This window comes from Eulemur rufifrons, chromosome 2 (genome assembly GCF_041146395.1).
Source record: "Eulemur rufifrons isolate Redbay chromosome 2, OSU_ERuf_1, whole genome shotgun sequence".
In the NCBI taxonomy this organism is placed as follows: Eukaryota; Metazoa; Chordata; class Mammalia; order Primates; family Lemuridae; genus Eulemur; species Eulemur rufifrons.
In genome coordinates, this window is record NC_090984.1 from 92562691 (window position 1) to 92588962 (window position 26272).

Here is a 26272-nt window from a genome sequence, read left to right on the forward strand (position 1 = left end):
GGGGACCTGGTGGGAGAGGGGTTAGGCCCTATAAGAGTCCTTTTTGTTTTACCTTTCTTATATGGCACTCCTTTAAGTATAAGGTAATAAGCGTTCTTGTTAATCCTGTGGTCTCGATCATCTTGGTATAGATCATCTTCAAAATGCAAAGGAAGTGGTGGCAATTTTGTGACACTTTTAAATCATGTACCACTTTCATTGAGTCTTCAGTATCTCTCCTAGTTTGTCTGATTTTTGGTTTCTTGGTTCTCTGTGGGGATTGTGAGTTACCCTCCCCTGTTCTGTAATTACCAATAGCCTCCTCCCCTGTGAACCAATTCAGCTTCACCCAACCCCACTGAACTACTTCCCAGTACCGCCCTGTCCCACTGACTTGCCACCCAACCCCCTCCCAAATGTTCCTTGTCTAGCACTTAAATGGTTTGCATTTTAAAATGTGGTCCACCACTTTATATTGTACAAGGTAACCAGTTCCTACTACAACATCAATAGTCTATTGTGTGGTTTAGAAGGTTTTTAAAAAATTTTTTTGAAAATGTTTGGGCTTTTCTTTTAACCAAGGTGTTGATGGTCTTTATAAGTTATTGAAGAGTTCATTTCTTATTGCCATTTACCCTGTATATTAAATCAGGTTTCTTTAGCCATTTCATTCAATATAAGCTGAATAAATAATGTAGAATAACTACAAAGAGCCCACTGAAATACGGGCATTCGTGTTTATCCACAGACTAGACTTTCTCTGTGCTATTCAACTGGAGCCAGATGAGGTTGTGGGCAATTTCCCATTAAATTTGTCACTATTACTCATTTAGCACCAGTATTAGGGTTCCTAATTTGTGTTTTTAATAAACAGGATGTTTATCAATACCAGTACATTTTAGAAAAATCTCTTGACAATTCTGTGAGCCAGTAAGAATTCTTAAAACTGGAATTCTATTTAAAGGTAATAACTGTAAAGCCAGTCATCACGTCAACTCCAGGGTGACTCCCGCCAGTCCGTCAGTACAGGCGTTCTGCCTGCACTGCAGAGCTTAACAAAATCACCCCACACGTCTCTCTCCACAGGGCATGCAGGGTACCCAAGTGGAAAACACATCTGCTCTGAATATAACCCTGTGGTGCTCGTCTTTTTTTTTTTTTTTTTTTTTTTTTTGAGACAGAGTCTCACTCTATTGCCCGGGCTAGAGTGAGTGCCGTGGCGTCAGCCTAGCTCACAACAACCTCAAACTCCTGGGCTCAAGCGATCCTCCTGCCTCAGCCTCCCGAGTAGCTGGGACTACAGGCATACACCACCATGCCCAGCTAATTTTTTCTATGTATATTTTTAGTTGTCCATATAATTTCTTTTTTTTTTTTAGTAGAGATGGAGTCTCTTTTTTGCTCAGGCTGGTCCTGAACTCCTGAGCTCAAGCGATCCACCCGCCTCGGCCTCCCAGAGTGCTAGGATTACAGGCGTGAGCCACTGCGCCCAGCTGTGTGGTGCTCGTCTTCACTCGGGGTCTGTGTTAGGAACTGCCTGTTGGCATGTTAGCATTTCATTCTCCCTTATCAGCCTGAACGCAGAATGATCTGAACTGTGCATTTATATAAAGAAAAATAAGAAAATATTAGTCCTACCTAGTAATACAATAATAATCTCAAATTATTCTATTGAGGTGATCTGCCATGAACCTTATACTGCCTTTCCGCAGACGGTGGCAAATCGTTTGTAATTCTCTTGCAAACTGAACTTTTTTGAATCCAGGAAACTGTATTTAGTATAGTTAATAGCAGCTTATTTAAAGTGTCATAAATTTTCAGAAATTGGTATGTTATCAAGCGATTAGAATTTAGCTTTGTCTTTGCTATTTCACAACATAATTTGGATACTAAAATTAATGGTGTGGTCTCATGTCACATATCCCAGAATCTGGACATCAGCGGCTGCCTGACTCATCCAGAATAGCAAAACAAACATGCTCCTCATCTCTCCCCTCCCCCCAGCCCACCCATGCTGTGCAGAAGAAATACTCTCTGGCGATAACTGAAAATGCCACGTTCATTTTTAAGGAGCTTTTCCATTTTTCCTATGACATTCATTTTCTCTTCATAAATGTTCTTTTTCCCCAACGGGGGAACTGCATCACTATCACCCTCGTGGAACAAGACTCCAGAGACCCTACCCCTCCCCAGGCCACAAGCTTGGCTGGACTCCATCACTGGGGAGGCGAGGTCTGTACCCCAGAATTCCTCCCTGGGACCCGTGGAGTCCCGGGATGGTCTTGCCGAGGCCGTGGACTCCTGTGTGGCAACATGCACACTTTGGGGGATGTGTCAGGACAGCACGAAGATCTTAGTAGATTCAAGAGTCCTGTGACCCATAAAAGGATGAGTTTCTCTTGTTTGACTTTTAGCTCCTGCTAAAAAGACTGAGTCAGTTTCTAAAGAAGACGTCCCCCAAACCAAGTCTAAAGTGGAGGCCTTTGGGGCAGGGTGGTAGGGAATGGATCCCATGCATACCCAGAGCCTGTGGGGTGGTGGCTCTCACAGGGTCCGCAGTGCCACATGTCAGTGTCCAGAGGGCTCCCACCACTGTTCCCACCCCTCACATAGCTCAGCACGTTAATCCCAGATGTCACCAATGTTTAGGCTTTGTTCAGGCAATGACAGCACAACAAGGGTTGCACAGAGATGACAGGGATTCGGTCTGTGTTGCTGATCCTAGGGCTGTACCCACCGGGCTGGGAGGAGGTGGGGAGGGGGCAGTGGAGATCCTTCAATGCAGACCCTCCCCCCCCACCGCCACCATCTCAAGGGGTTTCTTACTCTGTTGTAATCGTAGGATCTGCAGCGAGACATTGAACAACACAGTGCAGGGGTGGAGTCCGTGTTTAACATCTGTGACGTCCTGTTGCACGACTCTGACGCCTGTGCAAATGAGACCGAGTGTGACTCCATCCAGCAGACCACCAGGAGCCTGGACAGACGCTGGAGGAACATCTGTGCCATGTCCATGGAGCGGCGCATGAAGTAAGAACAGGGCTGTCCCGAACATGTTCACCGTGGTCAGCTGCGCCCCATGCCCCTCTGACCCCAGCCACAGTAACCGTTCTGTTCACTGCACTTAGAAATGTGCCAGGTATTGGCAGCGAGGGCCTTATAGGTGGGACCAGCGCTTATTAAAGGATTATTCAAGAAAAATGTAATGGGCATACAGTCTTCCCCAGCTCTCCCGTGGCGCAGGGTGTGGCTGTGGGCTGGCCGCGTTGCCTCGGTTTACCCAGCTGTGGAGTGTGGGGGCAGCCCTGCCTTTAACCTTGTGGAGCAGGAGCCCTGGGGTGCCTGGCGCTCCAGAAGGAAGGTGCACGGACGGGTAGCAACGTCCTGGTTATTTCCAGACGGGGTAGCAGGCTCTCTCCCGCCAGCAGTGTGGGTGTCGGGATCAGGAACGGGACCAGTCGGGGACAAAAAGCAGCACATGGGCACCGGGTGACATGGATGCCCTGTGTTAAGTGGCTTACTTCCCGGCAGGATCGAGGAGACGTGGCGCCTGTGGCAGAAGTTTTTAGATGACTATTCCCGCTTCGAGGACTGGCTCAACTCGGCCGAGAGGACGGCGGCCTGCCCGAACTCCTCGGAGGTGCTGTACACGAGCGCCAAAGAAGAGCTGAAGAGGTTCGAGGTAAACACCCCTCTCCGCCCAGCTCTCCAGACAATACGCAAGCCTGCAGCAGGCTCAGGAGCTGCTGACTGGCTTCCTCTAAGTGGCCGGCTCCCCCTCCGCTGGCCAGGGATGCACAGTCCCCAGCCTGTCCCCAGCCTGCTGCCAGCTGCTGGGCAAAGAGCTCGAAAGCCTGCTCTTTAGTTAGCATCACGACTGGTGAAGTGGCCTTCTGCTGCCATTGCACCCTGGGGATGAACCCCGTGAAGCAGGTTGCCTGGGGTCTGGGAGGGGGTGTCCCTGGCCTCTCTGCACGCCCTGGCGCTGACAGCCCCCGCTGTGACGCAGGCCTTCCAGCGGCAGATCCACGAGCGGCTCACGCAGCTGGAGCTCATCAACAAGCAGTACCGGCGGCTGGCGCGGGAGAACCGCACGGACACGGCCAGCAGGCTGAAGCAGATGGTCCACGAGGGCAACCAGCGCTGGGACAACCTCCAGAGGCGGGTCACGGCCATCCTGCGGAGACTCAGAGTAACTCCTCTACGTCACCGGGGTTGCCTGTAGATGTGCAGGGACAAGGGACACGCGATATGCGGTGGCAGGCTATGCCACAAAGCAGCGGGTGGAAGGTTCCGTTTCAGGCCTTTGCTGTCCTAACGTTTCTCCAGCACAGAGCAACCTGAAGCTGTGAGGGATTGGCTTGTGGGGCTTCTTAGGCAGAGCCCATTTAGGTGATTTGTGTTACCAAAACACATCTCTTTATACAGTTTCTGTCACCCCTGACAGTGGGCACACAGATTGCCCATGGAGTCTGGGACGCTGCTTCTCTGGGTCTGGGGAAGGCAACACAGGGGCCTCCAGACAGAGCCCGGCTTTGCCCGTCGGCCTGCTTTTATGTGCCCCGCTGGTTCTTGCACTGGGGGATGTGGACAAAGCACATTAGGGCGTGAGTCCCCTCTCTGCGTTGGAGATTGGGGACAATGCTTATTTGAGTTTTGGAGCACGCTCCCTGACGTCAGAGGTTGGGTTTGGTTTTTGCATGGAAATATTCACCTTAGATGTCTGTAATCCAGAAGATGTGCTGCGTGAACCTGTGTGAGTCCAGGTAGAAAGAGAAAAGACCAGTGAAGGCAGGGACCACAGGATGTCATTTTAATCCCTGCATCTGTTCTCAGGGCAGAAGACTCTTGAAACCAGTCTAGGAAGATGCGGATCTGGGCTTTTGTTGTTTGTTTCAACCGTCTCAGGAAGACCCTGGCCAGCTCTTGTAGTAATCTAGACGACCCCCTCGCATTGATGCTTTATCTCCTGCTGATGTGACTGTTACTGGTCTAGCTCCATGTGGCACTGAGTGCTACTAATACATGGGTCTGAGAGTCAGCTGCCCATCTGTGAGGTGGTAACCTGAGAGGCATCCTTCCTCGGAGGCAGTAAATCTCCGGGTCTTCCTTCCCTGGGGAAACATTCAGAATTACGTTGGTGAAGGCACACGGGGCTCTAGGCCAGCCTCAACCCTGAGAGTGGTGCTTTTCCGTCTTAAAATACTAAAATCCTCTGTCAAGCAAAAGCTTCTGCAAAAGACTGACAGGTGAAAACAGGCAGGGGGCCTGGCCCCACCCCTCAGAAGTTTCCTCAAAGGCAGAGGGAAGTCACTGACTTAGACTAGAGAATGACAGAATTTCAAATGCTCAAAAGGAACTCGGGGGCCGGGCGCGGTGACTCACGCCTGTAATCCTAGCACTCTGGGTGGCCAAGGCAGGCGGATTGTTTGAGCTCATGAGTTCGAGACCAGCCTGAGCAAGAGCAAGACCCCGTCTCTACTAAAAATAGAAAGAAATTAGCCGGACAACTAAAAATATATAGAGAAAATTAGCCGGGCATGGTGGTACATGCCTGTAGTCCCAGCTACTCGGGAGACTGAGGCAGGAGGATCGCTTGAGCCCAGGAGTTTGAGGTTGCTGTGAGCTAGGCTGATGCCACGGCACTCTGTCTCCAAAAAAAAAAAAAAAACCTCAGGGGCCATAATCAACTTTCCCTCACCTTCCCTCATTTGCCGGCATAGGTGCCAGGGCTCAGAGAAGGTGGAGGGCTTATTTGGTATCACACAGCCAAGACCAGATCCCGAGCTCCTGAATGCAGTGTTTCTGCAGTGTCCTGAGCCACCCTTTCCTTGTGGCCAAAGGTGACCTTGCCATCCACCTGAACTCCTGTTCTGCAGTCGATACGAGCGTGATTTTCTTCCCCTTTTGCAGCATTTCACCAACCAGAGGGAGGAGTTCGAGGGGACCCGGGAGAGCATCCTGGTGTGGCTCACAGAGATGGACCTGCAGCTAACCAACGTGGAGCACTTCTCGGAGAGCGACGCTGACGACAAGATGCGCCAGCTGAACGTAAGGGCCGCCTCTTAAGAGAGTACAGCTTCGTGGGGGAGAGCTGGCCGAGTACCAGTTCCACCTGACATCTGAGAGCGAATTCCAGAACGCTAAAGCAGCCAGGCTGCATCCACCTACGCACGAGTGGATTATCACCAGCAAGGCCACTGTTCCTCACAGGCGAGGGCTGTCTGTCGGTGCCGGGGCCAAGAACAGATGCCGCCTGCTGTCCTGTTGTTTCAGATACCTGCATTACAGTTTAATCCCACTACGATTCTCTCCTTGGCAAGAGCTTGAGAAATAGAAATCTGCCTTCCTTAAGATAACAGCACTGATGAACATAATTAATTTGTGTCAGCAGAAGCAAATGTCCACTGGCAGCATATTATGGGAAATTTTCTGTTTCTACCAAGTGTGAATAAGATAAATGCTCTCCCTCACGCCCAATAACAGTAGATGTCCATCCATGTCAAACTTTTAGAATTATTTTAATTGGAAAAATCAATGCCCAGAAGGAGGAGGGAAAAAAATAGGTACAGTCATTTTAAATTCTTAAATCGTCATCGTCACTCAGGAAAAATTGGTGAGGCTAGAGTACTTAGGTGAAGGAACAAAACAAGAATGACGTTTGGATGCTTTTTTTCCTGTGGTCCTGTTATTAGAAACAGATGCTGTCTAGACGCTCAGGGGAACTTTCTTTCTTTGAAGCCCTTTCTTTCTCGTCTCTAAACAGGGCTTCCAACAGGAGATTACATTAAACACCAACAAGATTGATCAGCTCATTGTGTTTGGGGAGCAGCTGATTCAGAAGAGCGAGCCCCTGGACGCGGTGCTGATCGAGGACGAGCTGGAGGAGCTCCACCGGTATTGCCAAGAGGTGTTCGGCCGGGTCTCGCGCTTCCACCGGCGGCTGACCTCCCACCCCGCGGTAAGGCGACACCGCCTCCAAGGGCTCCGGAGCTGCTCAAAGCTCACGTGTGACTAAATTTTTAAAGAATAGGGAAATCTATCTTGGAATGGTCAGCTATGGTTGATTTTTTTTTTTTTTTCTAAAAAAGCTACATTGAAAAAATTTATTTTCACATTTATTAATATAGAACCACAAGAACTTATAAGTTCCCATTACCTGGTGGAAAGGATGGCACTTCTGAAAGTTCTTGCTCCTCTGATCTGTTTTCAATGTATTTCCTTGGTACAGGGCCTTTGTGGCCTGTGTCAGCGCCCCTAGAATTATTGACGGTTCCTCCGGTTTTGATTACATTAGTAACTTGGGAATGTATTTGCCTTTCCCTCTATCTTAGTTTCTGGAAGCTTTTAATATCTGTGCCTTTCTGGTACCTTGTTCTCACCTTTAAAGTGTTAAATATACCAGTTTTGAAAAGCAACTCCAATGTTTTCCTTGACAAAAAGGGCCTTCTGGGGTAGCTCCTGTGGATTTTGGGCCATTTTTCAAAGTTCACTGCCTTTGTGTGCCACAGGCTTTAATGATGACCATTGACCAGCATGACTGGCCACTTTTTCTTTGTTTTTGTCTACAACTGGCCAACTTCAAATGTAGTTATTTCTTCATCAGACATAGCCTCAAAAATTACCCTATAATATCTCATTTTGAAGTATAGCAATATTATACGGTCATTTTTCCTAGGCTGAGAGAGGCATTACGTTACAGCGCAAGCAGAATGCAGATGCTGAACAGTTAGAGTGGGGGAAAGGAAGAAAGAACCCGGTGTGTATGGTCCTTGAAGCTGTGAATCTTATCCAGAACATTCTAGCATTCTTTTTAAAAATATTCTGATTCATGAAGGAACCTGCCATTAACCATCAATGAAACTTTAGCCACTATTTCCTTATCTTCTTGATAAAGTTATTTAACTCAGATTATCAAACGTCAGCTTTTTTTCTCATGGGAAATAAAGCTGAAGTGTTCGGAAAATGTGGATTCTAAGCCCCACTCCAGATTGTCTAAACTAGAATAACCAGAAACAGGACCTGGAAACCTGATTCTTTTAAAAGCTGCCTTAGAAATATTACTGCTGGTCATTTTCGGAAACTGCTGGACAAGAAGTGCAGTATCCTAGTATTTAGTTAATTCGAAAACTGGATACTCCTGTATAGGGCTTGGAAGACGAAAAGGAGGCTTCTGAGAATGAAACGGACATGGAAGACCCCAGAGAGATCCAGACCGACGCGTGGCGTAAAAGAGGAGAGAGCGAGGAGCCCGCGTCACCTCAGTCCCTCTGTCATCTAGTGCCGCCGGCACCGGGACACGAGCGGTCTGGCTGCGAGACCCCTGTCAGCGTGGACTCCATCCCTCTGGAGTGGGACCACACAGGTGACGTGGGGGGCTCCTCCTCTCACGAAGAAGACGAGGAGGGCCCGTACTACAGTGCGCTGTCAGGTAACGGCCGGGTTCCCGGGGCCCTTGGAGTTGACCCGCTTGGCTGTGTTTTTAGCCCCTTAGCAACACGGCCAGCTCTCGATCACCCAGAGTCCAGCTGGCGGCCAACCCAACCCGTGGCTTCCTATGGTCTGGCCTGCCCACCCCTGACTTAGCTGGGAATAGGCTCACTCCTACAGGGGGCATGAAGGGAAAAAAGAAATTAAATCCACGTTTGCACATTGCGGCTGTTCACCGAGGGCTCTGGAGTATCAGTAGATAAAGCAGCCCCAGTCCTGTGCCCCCCGCAACTGCTTCCGACAGTCAGGAGTTGGCTGGAAAAAAATCCTTCCAGTTTTCAAAATCCTTTTACTAAAACAGACAAAGGGTAGTTTTCTCCTTCCAGCTGACAGTGTTCCTACTGTGTTAACTTAATACTCAGCATGAATCTACGGGCACCTCCAAGTGAGGAAAATGACATTATTCTTTTTCAGATGTAGAAATCCCTGAAAATCCTGAGGCATATCTTAAAATGACCACAAAAACTTTGAAAGCGTCTTCTGGTAGGCCCCTGCCCATGCATGTGTCTCAACATGGCAGTACCCTGTGGCGCACACTGCATCCTAAACCTCGCTCCATGTCATGTCTGCCCTCTGCCTTCCGTGGACACCATGCGCCTTGGTCCTCGTGTCATGGTGTATTTACACTGCCGCACTCACCCATACCCGCCTGCTCCTTACAAAGCCCGCCCAACAGAGCGGTCTCCACGCCATCCCTCTCCCTTCCCCCAGGCCTGTGCAGAAGGGAATTTTTCATGGTGCCTTATTTTATTATTATTTTTCCTCCATCTAACTGAAGTTCTTTGGCATGGGCCAAGCTTTCTTCGTGGTGGCTTGGTTTGGAACTATTTCCTTGCTTAGGGTGATCTCCTGGGGAGAGGGTGGGTGGGGGTAGAGGTGCTATTGCATTTGCTGCAGGAGAAGAAACTTTCCTTTCCAGCTGTGAGCTTTAGCCTCTGCCCCGTTCCCCTCTGCAGTGGGGGTGGGGGAGAGCCACAGCAGCCCCTTGGTTCCCAAGTCCACCCTGATGTTCCCTCTTATCCTCACTCCTGGGACACCCCCAAACCCAGCCTTGCCGCCCAGTACCCCCACCATTCGAGACCCCGGCTCCAAACGCCACTCATCCCACAGCAAATCTTGTTTGTCGTGCTCCATTGTGAACCCATCTAGCGAAGGCACAATGTCACTCAGTTGCATGACTCATTTCATTCCCTTCTGGGACGTACTGACATTCTGCAAACATGCATGCTTTGCAAGGAAAGCTGCAGAACTCATTTTTATACTGTAACCTGATGCCATGTTACCCATGACCTTTTTTGTGTCATTTGGTTGCAGAGAATGGACTGTCACTTGCTAATTTTTGTTTCAGGTAAATCCATTTCTGATGGCCACTCGTGGCATGTTCCTGACAGCCCTTCCTGTCCCAAGCATCACTACAAACAGATGGAAGGTGACAGGGACGGACCACCCATCCCCTCGGATTCCAGCACCCCTTATAAACCACCTTATGTAAGTCTTGACTCTACTGGGATATAACCCAAGTGTGTGAGTAGTAGTAAAAATGTATGAAACGGAGAGATTTTGGTGTAAACTATGTATGCTCACTCCCTGGGCACATTTCGAGTTGGTTTTCTCACGGTGACAATATCTCTGCTGAGCTGTCCATAGTTCATTAGAACCCTGGCAAAACTCACTAGATTTAGAGATCGGTTCCTGGTCACAAACCGTCTTCGTGTGTGCCGGCGTGACGTGACAGTGATTACTACTGTTGAGTCAGTTGTCCGTGCACATAGTGCGGAAGCAAATGCCGGCTTTCCTGAACTGCTCCTGAGCTCCCACGCCTTTGTGGTATTTACCTTTTGACCACACGTGTATTCAGAAAACCCTGACTTTCTATTCAGAGGCGACGGTGTGCTGCAGAGGACCCTGTCTGATTCCCGGGCTTGCCAGCATGTCACCATGGGGCCTTAAGCACCTGGCCTTGCCTCTGGAAGCCTTTCCTGCCTGAGCATAAACCCACCTTACCTAATTGTTAGGATCGATGTGTATAAAGGTAAAAGAAGGTCCTTAGGAGTGGTGGTCATTATTGTTAGCATTCCTTTATTGGTTTGTTGTTGTTAGCAGTGACTGTTCCTCCTTAGTTACGTTTTCCTCGGGCGGCCGGAGTTCTTGGCATGCTCTGGCGAGGCAGCTACTGGCGGCAGCCTAGGGTTTAATGTTGACTACAGATCATTTTCACTACAGAGAATTAACATCAAGAGAGTTGAAATTAAGAAGAGAATATTGCTACATGATTGGAGACGGTTCTGCCTTTACGCGGTCAAATCTGAGTCATTTGATAATGGGCTGTCCACGCCCGGTTCAGAAACTCTTCCTCTCACTCAGCCGGCAGCTGTCCTTTTCAGTCTGTCCCTCTGTGGTGTGGATTGATGAGACTGGGGGGGAGAGACCCCTGCACCCCCCACCTTTGCTTTCCATCCTGGGCACGTGTAGTTTGGCTTCTCCCAGCCATTACGTTCCTGTTCCTCACCTGGCAGGTTTCAAAAGCTCAACCCTTTTATCGTGTCTAAAGCCAGGCATGTCACCACAAATCTGCAGGGTTTTTTGTTGGTGGTTTTTTTTTTTTTTTTTTTTTTTTAACACAAATAGACTAGGCCATATGGACACAATCCAAAGAAAGCATGGCTTTTCTAAAAGGGATACATTTATTTTGGGAAAGGCCTGAGATAATAGCCTCATCAGCTCCGTGATAACAGAAAAGTCGATATGTGCAATGAATAAATGCTTGGTAATGAATGCCCCGGGCGGTGGGTTTGTCCTCTGTGTGCCCAGCGATGATTATGCAACCACCGTACAGAGTGTTGGGGAGGGATAAGTAAAATTTTGTGAAACACTGTGAAAATGCAAAAGGACTAGCACAGTCACGGTCTGGTCAGCTCAACACTTGTTTTTAACTTGTTTTGCATGGTTCATTCGAGGAGTGTTAGGAAGCGTGCAAATTAAAACTGGCCGTTTTCCTCCCGTTGTTGACGTGGCATCAGCTTCCCCTCCCTGGGCCTTCGCCGTGTTAGTTCTGCCACCGGCTCTGCTCGCTTATAAACGCTACCCACGTGCTGCAGCACCTGTGTGTGATGAGCAAGATACCCTTCAAAGGAAAGGGCCCCATCTCCTTATGTCTTGCCTGTTAAAATGAAACTAGCTGTTCTTTAGATAACCTTTAAAATTTACAGACAATAATTTAAAAATTGGCTCATTCCAGGTAAAGCTGCTATTACCTCCAGGCAAAGAAGGCCCAAGAGCCTTGAGTGGCAGCTCACAGCAGGAAGAGGAGCGACTGGCCAGTGGAACAGGACCGCAGTCAGGTAGGTATTGCCCACCTGGCAGTTAAGAAAGGATGGAAGATGGTATTTTGGGTTGGTTGGGCATTTAAGTCCTTGCTTAACAGAACATTAATTAGGAATTAACCAACGATATAATTCACCAAAACTGCTGAACTTACCCTATACCTGCCAGTGTTATTTTCAAATCAGCTGATTTGTATTTATGAACAAATCCCTAGGCTGTTCAGTTTCATTTGGAAACTGTTCTTTAAATATTGGTCCGATGAGCCTTATATGGTGAAGTGCATGATTTCAGTGACTTATGTAAAGATTGGACATGAAGATGATGATCAAAGTGTTGTCTCGGGTGTCTCCTCATTAGACCAGTTCAATAATTATAAAAGTAATTACTCAATTAAATCTAAAGTAAAGCTGGGAGCATTGACCTGGTCATTCACAGACCAAAGGAGGAAACTGAAAATGTTCGGCGTGAACTGACAGGCTGAACTTGAGACCACAGCACATATTGGCAACACGTTGGATTTCCCACCCCCCGCACCCCACTTCATTCCAGCCTTTGTGGGAGTTTAGGCCTCAGATCCGAGCAGGGGAAACGTGCTACTCCATGTCCCAGGGGAAGAGAGAACTCCCAAACCCGGATGCTCCTACAAGGGGCATCCCCTACGGTTTTTTATCACCCTGGCCCCTAATTAGCTGAAAGCAGAGAAATCTGTTTGCATTATTGCCTTTTTAAATTGGCAGCTTTTTATTTCAGGTGCCTTTGACAGATGGGAACTGATTCAAGCACAGGAACTTCACAGTAAATTCAGAACAAAACCCAACTTGCAGCAGCTAAACTCTGATATCAGTGACATCACCACTTGGCTGAAAAAAACTGAAGCAGAGCTGGAAATGTTAAAGATGGCAAAGCCCCCCTCTGATATCCAGGAAATGGGACTCAGAGTGAAGAGACTGCAGGTGAGTTAGAGGTGTGGAGAGGAAGAATTATTCCAATGTGAATGCATGGCTGTGCTGGACGAATACCCCAAATCTGTTAGTAGTGTAGGTGCAGCTTGCACATGGGGTATGGTAGAGGTCGGTCTCTTCCATATCTCTTCCGTAAGTGGCAAGGACACAGATGTAGATTTTTGTTTTCATACAGAAGAGTATCTACAAACGATGCCAAAACCCAGAGCAGCAGTTGGGAAGTGTGGCTCAGATCCCCAAGTGCTAGAAAGATCTGACTTCCGAGGCACCTCTAGACTTTTATGGAGGTGCTGGTGGCCATTGTTGGGTAGCTAGAAACCACCCTTCCAAACTGTATGCAGCAGTTCCGGGCAGGACTAGGAGTGGAGGCTTGCTTGAAATGGCCGGGGTTGGGGAGGACAGACTCACCTATTGGTAAGTCCTGTGGCCTAACCTGGTTACCCTATTGTATATGGTTGGGATTTGTCACCCACATAATCCACCCTGGCCCCACTGGAACTGGCCTTGGGCACAGCAGAAGGCCAGTTTGACCCTTGCACTTTGGGGGTGCCCTGAGTCATGAGCCTGAGCTCCTGAAACCCAGGGCAAGAGTCCTGGGGTTATCCAGGCACTCTTTATATTTGTGCTTTCGTTTTACCTTATGCATTAATGTATCAGGGGTTACTGTTCATCCCAAGGGATAACATGTCTGGGATATCTAGGGGCAAAGCAGGATAATTGTGTATACTTTCTCTGGAAGATTTTTAATCTGGTCCAGAAATGTTACCAAGCCAATTGCAGAGCGGGGGCTACGGAGGTCTGCAGGGTCACGTCGGCCCACCAGAAGGCAGGGCTCTGCCCTGGGGCCCGGCCGGCCAAGTTCACTGACCTTGTGCGGCGGCTCCTCACCTGACGCTTCCCAGCCAGTCACAGGCGAGCTCGGGAGGGTGTGTGGAAGATCCGATCCTACCGAGGTTCAAGATGAGCCCCTCGTCCCTATTTTCAGAGTGCCTAACCCGATCCTCTCCCTCTGTGGTAGGAGATATTAAAAGCCTTTGACACCTACAAGGCGTTAGTGGTCTCTGCCAACGTGAGCAGCAAGGAGTTTCTGCAGACGGAGAGCGCCGAGTCCACAGAGCTCCGGAGGCGACTCCACCAGCTGAGCCGGTGCTGGGACGCGGCACGGGGCGCAGTGGACAGCTGGAGAGAGGGCCTGCGGCAGTCGCTCATGCGGTGCCAGGTATGCTGACTCGGCGCCCCGCGGCCCCGGCCAGCCGCGGCCAGGCCCACGTGGTGGGAGCAGCAGATATTTTTATCTTCAGCAGGCTGCACTGGCACAGCCAAATGTGGCTCGTGTCGGGAAACGCGCATGCTTTACCATTTGCTCCCAGAGAGGCCCACCTGCCGACTCAGGGACCCAGTGCTTGCCCCGCTCTGCTGCCCGGGCCCACGCCCGCTCGGAGTGAGGGCTCCGGCAAGAAGCCTGTAGGTCAGAGATGCCGCCCCACTACTCCCTCTCTCTGTCCTTGTGCCAGAGTGATTAAGAGACCTGACCCTGGAATGGAGGAGCCGTTTAACCCTGCTCTACCACTTACTAGATGCCTGACTTTGGGCCTCCTAGACCTCAGGATTCTCATCTGAAAAATGGGAAACATTTGAGTGTCTCCCTCACAGGGTTCTTTTTAGGTCTAGACGAGGTGGTGTGTATAATCTTAGCGCAGCCTTGCCATGTGAGGACACGCTCAGCTTGCCTGAGCTCAGACCCCATCTTAGGGAACGGGAGCCCCCCACAGCCTGTCCACCGCTTTGTCGAGTAACATCTGTGGTCTTTGTGTGTAAACTCAGAGCATCCTGAAGCCCCCCTTCCTGCTGGCACACCACGTATGCTCACTCTCCTTCCCTGCCTTCCCTTTCCCTAGTTTTTGGTCCCTGGCATTTAATTTAAATCTGGCCCTGTTATGCCCTGGATAAGGCAAGAGAGCACACGACTGCTGGGTTGGAAGCAGCGAGCTGCCCTGCGGGACGCTCCTTCCAGAGTTCTGAGAAAAGGCAATGCTCTGATGTGTGTTGTTTTTTAAGGACTTCCACCAGTTGAGTCAAAGTCTGCTACTGTGGTTAGCAAGTGCTGAGAACCGGAGGCAGAAGGCTCATGTCACCGACCCACAGGCAGACCCCCAGGCTCTCCTGGAGTGTCAGAAGGAGCTCATGGTAAGTTTCTTCCTACGGGCTCTGCACTGCCACCAGCCCGTGTCAGCCCCAGTGGGTCAGAGTACTCAGGAAGCCTCACCTAGTGCTTCTGTGAACAACAGTCGTGGTGTTTGTGACACGTGACATCAGCCCTCCTCCTCTTCCTGGGCAGCCCTTTGTAGTTCTGAAGAAGAATGATCTGCAGGGGTGAAGAGCCACAGTCCTGAGCAAGACGTCTTCGAGATGCTCAGGAACAGGGGACGGAGGTGTTTGTAATATCCTGAGAAACTTAAGGCCATTTGACTAGAAGTATGTTTGCCCTTGTGAATACTGCTCACTTGAGGGGCAGATGGTGCTCGTTTGTTCTGCAGCCATGTGCCGTGTGGGTTTCCTATATCCATTATAGAAATATCTTACTTATTGGAGGAGAGTTGTGTCTTCATGTATTTGTCGCCAACAAACCAAGATGAGATCTATATGTTCTCCCTTATGCTCAAGGTGACATTTTCATCCATGAGTTTGTATTAATATGTGGCTTAATTTTCAATATGTTAAATTTAATCAGAGTGCTGCCCATTGTTTAAAAAACATATTTTGGTACTGAAAACTTTGTAAAGCCCCACTCTCTAGAGCAGCAGCATCCAACAGAAAGAAGGCTCTGCAGTGATGGGAGTGTCCTTATCTGCATGGCCCAGTGTGGCAGCCACTAGCTCATGGGGCTGCTGAGCACTTGGAGTGTGGCCACTGTGACTGTTTCTCGAATGATCGACTAATTTAGAGTTCCCCTGGATGAGGGTCTAGTCTTCCCACACCACCCCCCCTCACACTTCTTTCCTCCAATGTCTCCAGCATCACAGTTGTCTTCAGAGGGAAAGGGAATGAAAAATAGCAAGAAGGTTATATCCCACCCCTGTCTGAACAGTGCTGGGCTGCAGGACACAGGCAGATAGGAGAAGTAGAAGGTGCTGAAGTCAAGCACCACCCAGCATTTGTCCCAGAGCTCCCAGCACTGAGAAGACATCATTTGGCCACACCAGCTTCCCTTTTGACAAGTAACTGTTTGACACATTTTTCTTTTTATTTTCAGCAACTGGAAAAGGAGCTAGTGGAACGTCAACCTCAAGTAGACACCTTACAGGAGATTTCAAACAGCCTTCTTATCAAGGGGCAAGGAGAAGACTACATTGAGGCTGAAGAGAAGGTCCATGTTATTGAGAAGAAACTCAAACAGTTGCTGGAACAAGTGTCCCAGGATTTAATGTCCTTGCAGGGAAGCCAGGTGAGTCCACTTGTGGCTTTTAGATGTCATGTTCCACGTGAGCAGAAAGCAGTGTTGCGGCCTCGGTGTCACTGGCCTGTGGTGAGCTCACTGTCAACTGAAGCTGTGGCCGTGGCCCTCTCGCTGCTGCTAAACTCACCTCCTCGCTGTTCGCTATAGGTTTTTAATGCAAATGGTTGACCTGGCCTTGTTTGTGTTCTCATTTGTCTGAGAAAAAATCTCTGTTGAAGTGTGGAGGGTGAGAGCGATAGAAGGAGCCCCTTCCTCGAGAAAGATGTAGTCCGGGGGAGGGGCGAGCTGCGCCATGAAGAATCTGCATGGAGCACATTTCTGCGCTCTTGAGACTATTCAGAACCTTCTCTTTCCCTGAACTGAACCTTTGGGGTCTGAATTTCAGAACCCGGACCCATCTCTGCCCGGCTTTGACGAGGTAGACACGGGGGACCAGCCTCCAGCAGCATCCGCGCCAGCTCCCCACGCGAAGGTGAGAGCCCTTCCTTCTGTGAGATCTTTGCCGCTTACTTTAAAAGTTCCTCAGATGACAGGAACTTGGGACTCCAGGGCCCCGTTAGACATTTCGGGACAGCATGGATCTGCTCTAACCTGCTGATCGGTGGGGAGGCTTACTCCAAAGATGATGATGACGATGTTATTGAAATACTCTTCTTAAACACCTAACGCAAAGGCCCTCTATAGTCAGTTCCTCTTCTTTGGGATCATAGCAGGTTGTGAAAGAGTGCTTGTCACATTGTTGACGGGGCTTCCTGATTCCTCCATCAAAATCAGATCCATGAACTGGACCGTGAAATTCTCAGTAGTTTAACAAACCCTATTATTTTCTTCCTCACAGAGTTGAATTTCAAATGTGTTACTCTGGTCTCGAAAGTTTGGGGCTGGGCACAGTGGCTCACACCTGTAATGCCAGCACTTTGGGAGAGGCCAAGGTGGAAGGATTGCTTGAGCCCAGGAGTTTAAGACTTCAACATAGCAAAACTTCATCTCTAAAATTAAAAAAAAAAAAAACTAGGTGTGGTGGCGTGTGCCTGTAGGCCCAGCTACCGTGGAGGCTGAGATGGGAGGATCCCTTGAGTGCAGGAATTCCAGGGTACAGTGAGCTGTGATCTCTCTACTGCCCTTCAGTCTGGGTGACAGAACGAGACCCTGTCTCTTTTTAAAAAAAATACAGGAAGATGACCTAAGGGAGGTATATAATTTAAGGAAGGATGTTTATCATTCACAAGACTAAACTGTCTTCAATTTGCTAATTGGGTTTTTTTTAATCCAGCAATTCAGAGCAGAGAGAACTACAGAAGGCGAGAAGGAGACAGAGAGCAGGTAAGGTGGCATTACCGTCACAAGTTCCCCTGCTCCACACCCCACCGCACCAGTCTTGCCTGTGCCACGATCAAGGTCCTTGTAAAACTCTGGCTATGTCTGGTCTGGAAAGGGCTGGGCTTCTCTTCCAAAACTGAACCCCAGCTGTCGGCCCCATTTTAATCCTGGATTTCTTATTTACGTCAGCAGGGGGTCAGGTAACACAAGTCGGCTCCCGCCCCCTGAGCTCCCCGTCAGCTCTGACCTTCTCTGTTGGCAGGGTGCCCGGCGGGGCGCGGCCACGGCGCTCCTTCCTCTCCCGGGTGATCAGGGCGGCGCTGCCCCTGCAGCTGCTGCTCCTGCTGCTGCTGCTCCTGGCCTGCCTGCTGCCCTCCTCTGAGGAAGACTACAGCTGCACTCAAGCCAACAACTTCGCCCGGTCCTTTTACCCCATGCTGAGGTACACCAACGGGCCGCCCCCCACATAGAGGGCTCAGCCGGCCGCAGCGCCACACCACCAGCCTGACTGCCTTGGGTGCCCAGCTCATGGCCCCGGACCAATCTGTGAGTGGCTCTTAGCGTTGGCAAGGTCCAGGGACCTGCCGCACCCGCCTCCTTCTGGGCTTGTCCCTCTCTGGAGCCCAGGGCAGCTTTCAAATGAAGTTACTTGCCACGGGGGCAGGGGACCTGGGCAGCAGCCACCCCAGGCATCTTGGCAAAGCTAGTTGATTGGTTTAGGGATCTCTGGAAATGGCAGTTTCCTAAAGAACCAAGCACTTTGTGAATTCTGATTATTTGTAAAACAGCGTTATGATGATGTAGTTAATATGGTCAATGAGCAGTGGTGTTCATCGCATACTATGTATTATAGACGCAAGCAAGCAGATTTCACCTTAGAAGTGGTCCAGAAGCGCATATGCACCCTTAGCTGATTGATCGAAACAATCATATTTATAATGTTTAGAATCAGTTTTACTCTGATCGGCTAGCAATTTTGAGCTACAGGTTATAAACCAAAATGTTCTGTTCAGTCCCTAGGTCTGCTCTTTTATACTGCTTTAAATTTTTAAAGAAATTCTATTGCATGGATGTGGTTATTTGTGCATATTTTTTAACAATGCTCTATATGAATAATGTAAACTTTGATTTTTTTAAAGAAAAAAATCAGATTTTAGCTTGAGCTTTTGACTAATGTACAGTAAACGCCAAACTACAGACTTGATAGGGATGTTTTTGTAAGTTAATTTTCTAAGACTTTTTCACGTTTAAAGTGCTGCTTCAGGTTTTGTTTAAGTCTTTGGCCATGGGGAATTGGTCCAGAAACTTGAAGCTGTTTTGTGGTATGTACAACGCAAATGTTTCTCATTAAAAAACAAAATTAGCCAGACTTCTGTTGTACTGGATTATATTACAAAACAGTCCAATGGTATGCTTAGTCTTCCGAAGAACAAAAACTATTTTAAAAATATTTCAGGGGGCTTTTGATTCTAAGTTTTATGTTCTATTTATTTAACTTTTACAGGATTTCTTATGAGATCTAGAAACCCATAAGCTGTCTGGGGAGAGGACCCTTGGATATGTGCAAATTGCTCAGTGTGACCTTCAGATGCTGTAGGGAACAAGGCAGCACGGCCGGAAAGGGAAGGATCGTTGCACCCAGTTTTCTCTACTCCCAGCCCTCACCAGAGCCAATTAACAGCTACCCATGTGTCTAACAAATGTTACAGGCACAGTCACCCGCTTTGCATACAATTCCAGTACCACTGTCTAAACAGAGAATAACATCAGTGTTTCCCCTTTCTTGATTAGACATTAGGGGCCCAGTTCCTAACATGTATCTCATAGCACCCGGCGGGGGGGGGGGCCTTCTCCCCATCTCTGCAAAGCACAAACCTCAGGGGAAGCCAGTGAAGCTGTCAGTGGAGAAGCCGCCTCCAAGGGCTGTGCGGCTAATGCAGGTAACAGGCAGTTTCATGTGAAGACACCATGTCTTGCCTTTGGTATTTCAAGTTATAAAGTTGTTGGATTGATAGAGAAAGGTAGTTTTTAACACACAACTTCAAACTCTTTAAAATAATTCATCTTTTTTTTTCATGGATTAAATAGAATTCAGAATAGAATGTAGACACTAGCTACGTAGCCTAATTACCATAAGTTCTTATGTTTAACTCCGAACAAATACATTTTTAAAGCCAAAATCATGAAAATCACTTTATTTATGTGACATTAAAGGGAGACAGTAAGGAAAAAGCACTACCTAGAGGAAAAGAAAGCAGTTCTCAAAAATCTGCTTTCACACAATAGCAAACATTTATTTCTCAAAAGTCCCAAATTTAAAGCTTGTAAATGGAGTCAACAAATTAGTGTAATGGTTCAAAGCATTCAAGTTATAGGCCACCAGCAGGCTCCGAGGTACACAGGACCAACAGCCATGACCTTGAGATACCCAGCACAGAAAAACAAAGGCAGCACTGTTGATTATACAGGTCACAGGAACTGTTCTGGGCTAGCATCATCAAACCTTTGCCCTCCCCTAAGAGGTGGCTGGCCCTACAAGTGAATAGGATGCTCGGAATTTAAAAAACCTTGACTCCAAAGCAACAAAAAAGGTGATAAGATGATTGATATATTGCAGCAACAACGCACACCTTAGAGCTGCCACTGGAGCCCAAATTCCAGCCTTTGAGAGCTACAAAGAATGGCATAGTGAGAATCGTACATGTGTAAATTTCCGAGGAATGTACTCCACTTCCACGTTGGGGGAAAGCAGTTAACAGGAGATACAAGCAGGACAGGAAGAATGGAATTTATTTTTTTTCCGACTGTCATCGCTGCAGTCCTGTAAGGGTTCATGCAGACCCCGTCTAAGCTGAGAAGGTAGGATCTAAAGGTACAGCAGAGGACAACCCTGACCTAACCATCCCTCCGGTCTGCTGAGATGCAGCTGCCTGGCCAGGCAAGCAGGTGTGAATTCCAGTCCAAGCTTTGCTCATAAGTAGCTTGGTGACCTTGAGTGGTGAATTTGCCCCTCTGGGCATTAATTTACACATGTATAAAGATGGACTTGAACTTCTGTGTCAGAACTTTATAAGCTGTTACATCTACAGGGTGTCACAGGGAGGCCCCACTTGAGCCACAGCAGCCATGCATGTTGGGTTGCATTTGATAAACAAATTCTGCAGTTTAAAAATTTTTAACGTTTTTTTTTAACTAGTTGAACTCATGGATCACTTTCAGCACTGGACTTGGATGGCGTGTCTCCAGCTCTATCACTTAGTCTCTGTGTGACCTTGAGGAAGTTTGCTTAGATTCTCTGTAGCTTCCACAGCCAGAAAATTAGGATAACAGTAATTGTTATGAGGAACAAATGTGAGTGTCTGAGGCACTGAGAACGGCGTCTGGCACAAATACTATTTTTAGGTACTATTTTCTTTAAAAAGATTTTTAGCAGCTTAAAAAAAAAGTGTCAAATCTTATTAGATAAAAATGCTTTGTTTCAAAATAGACTAGAAACTGCTGAAGGTTCACCTTGAATTTGAAAAGGCATCAACATACGCAAAGCCCCTTAGCAGATGTAAATAAAAACATAACCCTGTTTTCACACGCTAGACAATTACAGAATTGCTTCAGTTTAGCTTATATATATATATGTGTGTGTGTGTGTACGAATATGTCACATGGCTCTGCCAAGAACTGGTAACTGATTTTTTGCACATGCTGAAGTCTGCGATGATTGCCCTTCTAGCTGCGTTAGCAGGCAAAGGGGTCCACATAAAAACCATCTCCCTGCAGAGCTTTTGTCGATTTTGCACTTTATATTACAGTCAAGAGTGCCCAGATTGGTTATTAGGCTAACAGCTCTGGCTTGTGTTTCCACCTCAATTTTTCAAGAAAAAAATCTCTTCAAGATTATTTTAGGGTCAAATCCTAAAATTTGTGGTTAATCCTGGTGGACCGTGAGGCCAGACAGAGCAGGCGCAGTAAGAGGGGAGCTCACTGTACTCGCCTGGGATGGTCCAGTTAACTCTGTGTTGAGAACATTCCATGGTATGTTTCCCTTAAAAATGCATCTATATGACCCCATATTAGACATGTTTTTGGAGTTAAGTCCAAATCTCACTCATTTCCTACAAATAAGTTTCTCCTATTAAATGATTACTTACAAATTAAAATGGAGGACAGGAGTCCTGCCGCGCCCGCCCGTCTAAGGAAAGCTGACGAGCACTTTTCCATCATACAGGAAATGTAATTGGAGCTTTCTTGTTTTTTAATACTTGATTTAATTCCTATTTGTAGTTATTAGGTCCTATTCCCCCTAGTTAATTCCTTTTGAAAACACTGAAATTTTTGCTTAGGTATGGGAGAAATCTTAAGTTGCCCTAACGGAACGTGGACCACTGGGGTGGAGTAGAGACCCCAGAGAAGATGACATTTAAAGGGAAAGCACTATGACAGAGAAATGACCGACCTCCAAAATGGGCACTGAGGATTTACCCAACACCTAAAATAGCAGCCTGACACATGAAAAAAGTGTCATCTATAGAGGACACGTTTTGAGCAGATGGACAGAGAGAGTCAAAACATTTGAAAGGGGGAAAAGGCCCTAGAATGTTGAAAACAAAACAAAAGGTACCTTTAGAGCACACCCGTGCTATCTCTACCGCTTGCTTGCCCCAGACCCCGTCTGCAAGACAGCCTTGCACCACGGCCGCCTCTCTGGTTGGACCGACCAGTGGATGTTCCCAACATACCAGATTAGACCCGAGCCAAGCAGAAATGATCAAAAGTGTTACATCCTCCTCCTCAAGGGCTTCCTCCAAATGCAGGAATATTTGTGGAAAATACTCCCAATGGCCACTGGGTGAGTTTCAGACAGAAGCTGCCCAAGTCTCAGTAAGCACAGGATTTGGCGCAGAGGTTGCCTGGACACTTGAGTTCAATCTGGTACTTTCTTGGGTATCAAAATTCAGCCTAAAAAATTCACTCTCCTATATACTAATTAGGCAGTGGCTCAGATCTCATTCTGTTGTTTTTGTTTTTCTTAGCTGGTAGTCTATTTTTTAAAAATACAATTAATAGAAATTCACTGGCAAATAATTGTTCAAGGCTGCCTTCTTCATCTCCCACTTCTCTCCAGTCTCCTAACGCCTGTGTTTGTAGTGGGGGATTCTAGGCTGGCCAGAAAGAAAGAAAATTGACCTTCTGGATAAATCCTGGTTCCTATGAAATCAAGCTTACGTTGTCTGTACTGAATCTGACTAAAAATAATTTGAAACTGCCTCAGAATACAGATGGCAGTGTCTTCTCCAGGTATATGTCCAAGTGTTTCTGAAACAGCTAAGCTCAGCTCTTAGTAAAATTGTACCAGTATCAAAATTAGGAATTACTCAAGATCTCACTAGCAGACACCAACCTTTGTCACATTGAATGTAATCTTCCTAATGACTTAGTAAATACCAGATGTGCTTACCAAAGTAAACCTATTTCCAAAAAGAAAATGTATTTAATATCATATCACAAGGTAATTTTTAAAAACAGTACCATAAAAATCAAACATGATTATTTAATTGCTCACTTCCAAAGTATAGCTGTTACTCATTTTATGTATCTGGTGTGTTCCCAAAAATTTGTCTGAAAATTTCAATTTTCAAAAAGTAAGTGAAGCCAGGCATGGTGGCTCACGCCTATAATCCTAGCAGGCTGGGAGGACGAGGCAAGAGGATAGCTTGAGATCAGGAGTTCGAGACCCAGCCTGAGCAAAAGTGAGACCCCCATCTCTACTAAAAATAAAAAAATTAGCCAGGTGTGGTGGCACACAACTATAGTCCCAGCTACTTGGGAGACTGTGGCAGGAGGATCACTGGAGCCCAGGAGTTTGAGTTTGAGGTTGCCGTGAGCTACGATGATGCCACTGAACTCTAGCCAGGGTGACAGAGCAAGATTCTGTCTCAAAAAAAAAAAAAATTTAAAAAGCAAGTGGAAATTGTCATTTCAGAGGACTTTATCTTCATGTCCTATTTATGTTCCACTTGGAATAAGTGGAACCAGCCCACTATATAAATGCTTTGATAAGAAAATATTTTTAAGAACCCTAGTGTGTAAAAGAATTCTTTCTGGCTACAAGTAATTACCCCTAAATAGTTCTGTTTTTTAAGGAGAGTTCACCAGGTCTTGTTCAAGCGGTGTGCTCATCAAGTCTATAGAATGTGGCTCTGAAGCTGACATGCTGGCCAGCTATTCATCCTTCCGTAAAAGAGCACATCGTGCACCGCCACTGCCCAAGGTGTCCCTGTCTTCTCTGGGTGGCTGGTGTGGGGGTTGTGGCTGCTCCCTATGAGGCCCTGCAGGGTGGAAACTGAGTTCACAGTGCCCCAGGGAAGCATCGTGACTGTAACCCACACCCACACGAGAGAAACCCGTTCCTGTGAACACACACACGGCCTCTCTCCAGCACACACGCTGGGCCCCTTGGGACAACACAGGATTAAGGAAGGGCCATTACAGGGCCGGGGAGATTTAAATTCCCACAGTCCTCTGTGAAAGTGATCACACACAGACACGCCCCCAAATAAGCCACAGGTTCTGTGAATGCAAATCACAAGGGATGAATCTGCGTGAAGATGGCAGCGAGGGCTGGGGAAGAACATGGCTCAGATCCTAGCTTGACCACAGACTCTCTGGCCTTTGACAGAGTGACAGTAACAACACGACATCAGTCCTCACAGGCCTGTGAGGGAGGCATGTGGCACTAGTTAATTGATTGTCATTGCGGGTTTCACAACATCAAAAATAAAAGGGTTAGCCCACTTCCTATGTATACGTCATTTCTCCCCTTTGCAACTTGCAGCCTTCCAAGTCAGATTTCTCCCATTCATTCCAAAGCCTTCAAGATGTTTTCCAAAGGGGTGGAAGGGAGATGGAAGGTCAGAAAGGGACCAACCACATCGAAATCCTATGGGGCCATCAAGATGGAAACTCTGCATTCCAGTGTGCCCCCTGGTAACAAGGACAGCTGTGGCTTTCTTACCCTGACTTCTGGGGGCGGTGAGGGGGGAAAGACTGTCCGTGACAGAGCCTACCACAACCAGACGAGGGGCCAGCAGCACAGCAGGGAGATGACGACGCCCAGGATCACGACGTGCTGGAGTTCACATTTCTTCAGCCTTTGTCTCCCTCTGGGAGCCTGTTCACCTCAGGGCCAGGTGTCACTGAGACTGCAGGTTCTGGGAGCCCTCTTTGCTCTCACTGTCCTCTGCCAGGCCGCACTCAGACCCCGTGACCGAGGACTTGTACCCGCGAAGCGTGTGGGCATTCAGCATCTCCAGCAGCAGGTCATACACAGGGACGACGTTTTTGCACTTCATGCTGAGCAGATGTTCCATGCCTTTGTTACTATGGGCACAAAAAGGTGCTGAGATTCCTTCCCTCAAGGCAGCCACGGGAACATTGAAATCTTCCCCAGCTCTCCTGCACAGAGCCAGTCTGCCCCGCCCCACCCCCGCCAGCCCCCCAGCTCCCCCAGTCTACACTCAAGGGCAAGGACAATGTCAACTTCTGTGTCCCCACCACCACCCACAATGGCCTGGCATGGTGCCTGGCACATAGTATTAATACAGTCCTTTCTCATTATTCATATTACTTTATTCTATTAAAGTCATTTCAAACCCGGAATTAGCCAATACTGAAGCACTGCCCCTGGGGGAAGTAGAGGGTTAGGTTCCTGCAAGCCTCTGCTCACATTTTCATCAGCTGATCGACACATAACCTCGTGTCATGTTTTTATTTAAAGGCATCTTATGAAATATATATTGTTGATTCATTAGCTTTGATCTCAAGGCCAACAGCACTGTAACTCATGCTTGAATGAAGGTTATCTAACACGTTTTCTTTGTAAGGAACATGACAGCTTTCTTGTACCTAGATAACACTTCAGCACTACCCTAGGGGGGTCATTTTAAACAGTGAAATCACCCACAAAAAGCACAAAAATGTAAAATCATGGCAATAGATCATGTAAAGGATACTTGTTTATGGTATGAGAGCTGAAATAAACAAGAAGAGCATTTTCTTGTTCAGCCTCAGCTGGGAACATGCACAGAGGGTGACCCAAAATATTTGCCACTCTATGCATGACCTTGAAAGCATCATAAGTATTGATGGGGGATTCTAAATAAATTTTAGCAAGCAGGTGAATTAACAAATACGGAGTCTGCACGTACTGAGGATTGCCTGGATCTGTTCTGCAAATGGTTGTGTGCTAAATCATCATCAAAAAGGAAACAGGCAGAGGTCTTTTCATTTCCTCCCCCTTGTTCTTGAGGTGGACACTGTCCTTGCCTGCAGCCTTTAGACTCTCCCCCTCCTCAGGTGAGCAATTGCCTTCCATCCTCATCTCCCCTCTTGCAGCCCCAGGGCAAGGCTGCCCTCTTCCTGGGTGACACTGAGCATCACTGTCCCAAAGTAGCCATCACCGAACCCTCCCCTGTCATCAGCGCACACTGGTTACATTTCCTGACCTGAAATATACCCTACCCACAGCCCTGCCTTCCTAAACCTGCTGGGCTCACCCATCCTCTTAGGTCTCATCCTTAATATCCTAAATGCAACTGAAAGAAAACTCTCAGGGAAGGCTTTGTTCACTTCCCTTGGTCACCAGCTCAAGGGGAAATCTAGGAGAGGCGGACGTAGCCTCTTCACAAGAATGACTTTGGTGTAAGGAGGGGTGGCAGTTCATTTTAGGGGACGGACTGCCCCTTTT

General features: G+C 47.8%; 2 protein-coding genes across 11 annotated transcripts in view; one reads left to right on the forward strand and one right to left on the reverse strand.

The window, feature by feature from the left end:
• The window catches only part of SYNE2 (spectrin repeat containing nuclear envelope protein 2), a 256293-nt gene extending 237398 nt beyond the window's left edge, over positions 1–18895 (forward strand). Inside the window, exons 100-115 of one of the 2 annotated variants that reach the window (XM_069487386.1) lie at positions 2822–3009; positions 3511–3661; positions 3989–4171; positions 5893–6030; positions 6746–6940; positions 8128–8410; positions 8884–8952; positions 9818–9957; positions 11708–11810; positions 12544–12746; positions 13774–13974; positions 14814–14942; positions 16009–16200; positions 16598–16684; positions 17486–17535; positions 17795–18895. In XM_069487386.1, the coding sequence (XP_069343487.1) occupies positions 2822–3009; positions 3511–3661; positions 3989–4171; positions 5893–6030; positions 6746–6940; positions 8128–8410; positions 8884–8952; positions 9818–9957; positions 11708–11810; positions 12544–12746; positions 13774–13974; positions 14814–14942; positions 16009–16200; positions 16598–16684; positions 17486–17535; positions 17795–18002 (2520 nt within the window). In that variant the 3' untranslated portion in view covers positions 18003–18895. The remainder of the gene's footprint in view (positions 1–2821; positions 3010–3510; positions 3662–3988; positions 4172–5892; positions 6031–6745; positions 6941–8127; positions 8411–8883; positions 8953–9817; positions 9958–11707; positions 11811–12543; positions 12747–13773; positions 13975–14813; positions 14943–16008; positions 16201–16597; positions 16685–17485; positions 17536–17794) is intronic. The other variant, XM_069487397.1, reaches the window with a different exon arrangement.
• Positions 18896–19734: 839 nt separating this feature from the next.
• Positions 19735–26272, reverse strand: part of ESR2 (estrogen receptor 2) — a 196949-nt gene continuing 190411 nt past the window's right edge. For all 9 annotated transcript variants that reach the window (XM_069487509.1, XM_069487481.1, XM_069487518.1 and 6 more), the window contains one exon: positions 19735–24906. In XM_069487509.1, the coding sequence (XP_069343610.1) occupies positions 24720–24906 (187 nt within the window). In that variant the 3' untranslated portion in view covers positions 19735–24719. The remainder of the gene's footprint in view (positions 24907–26272) is intronic.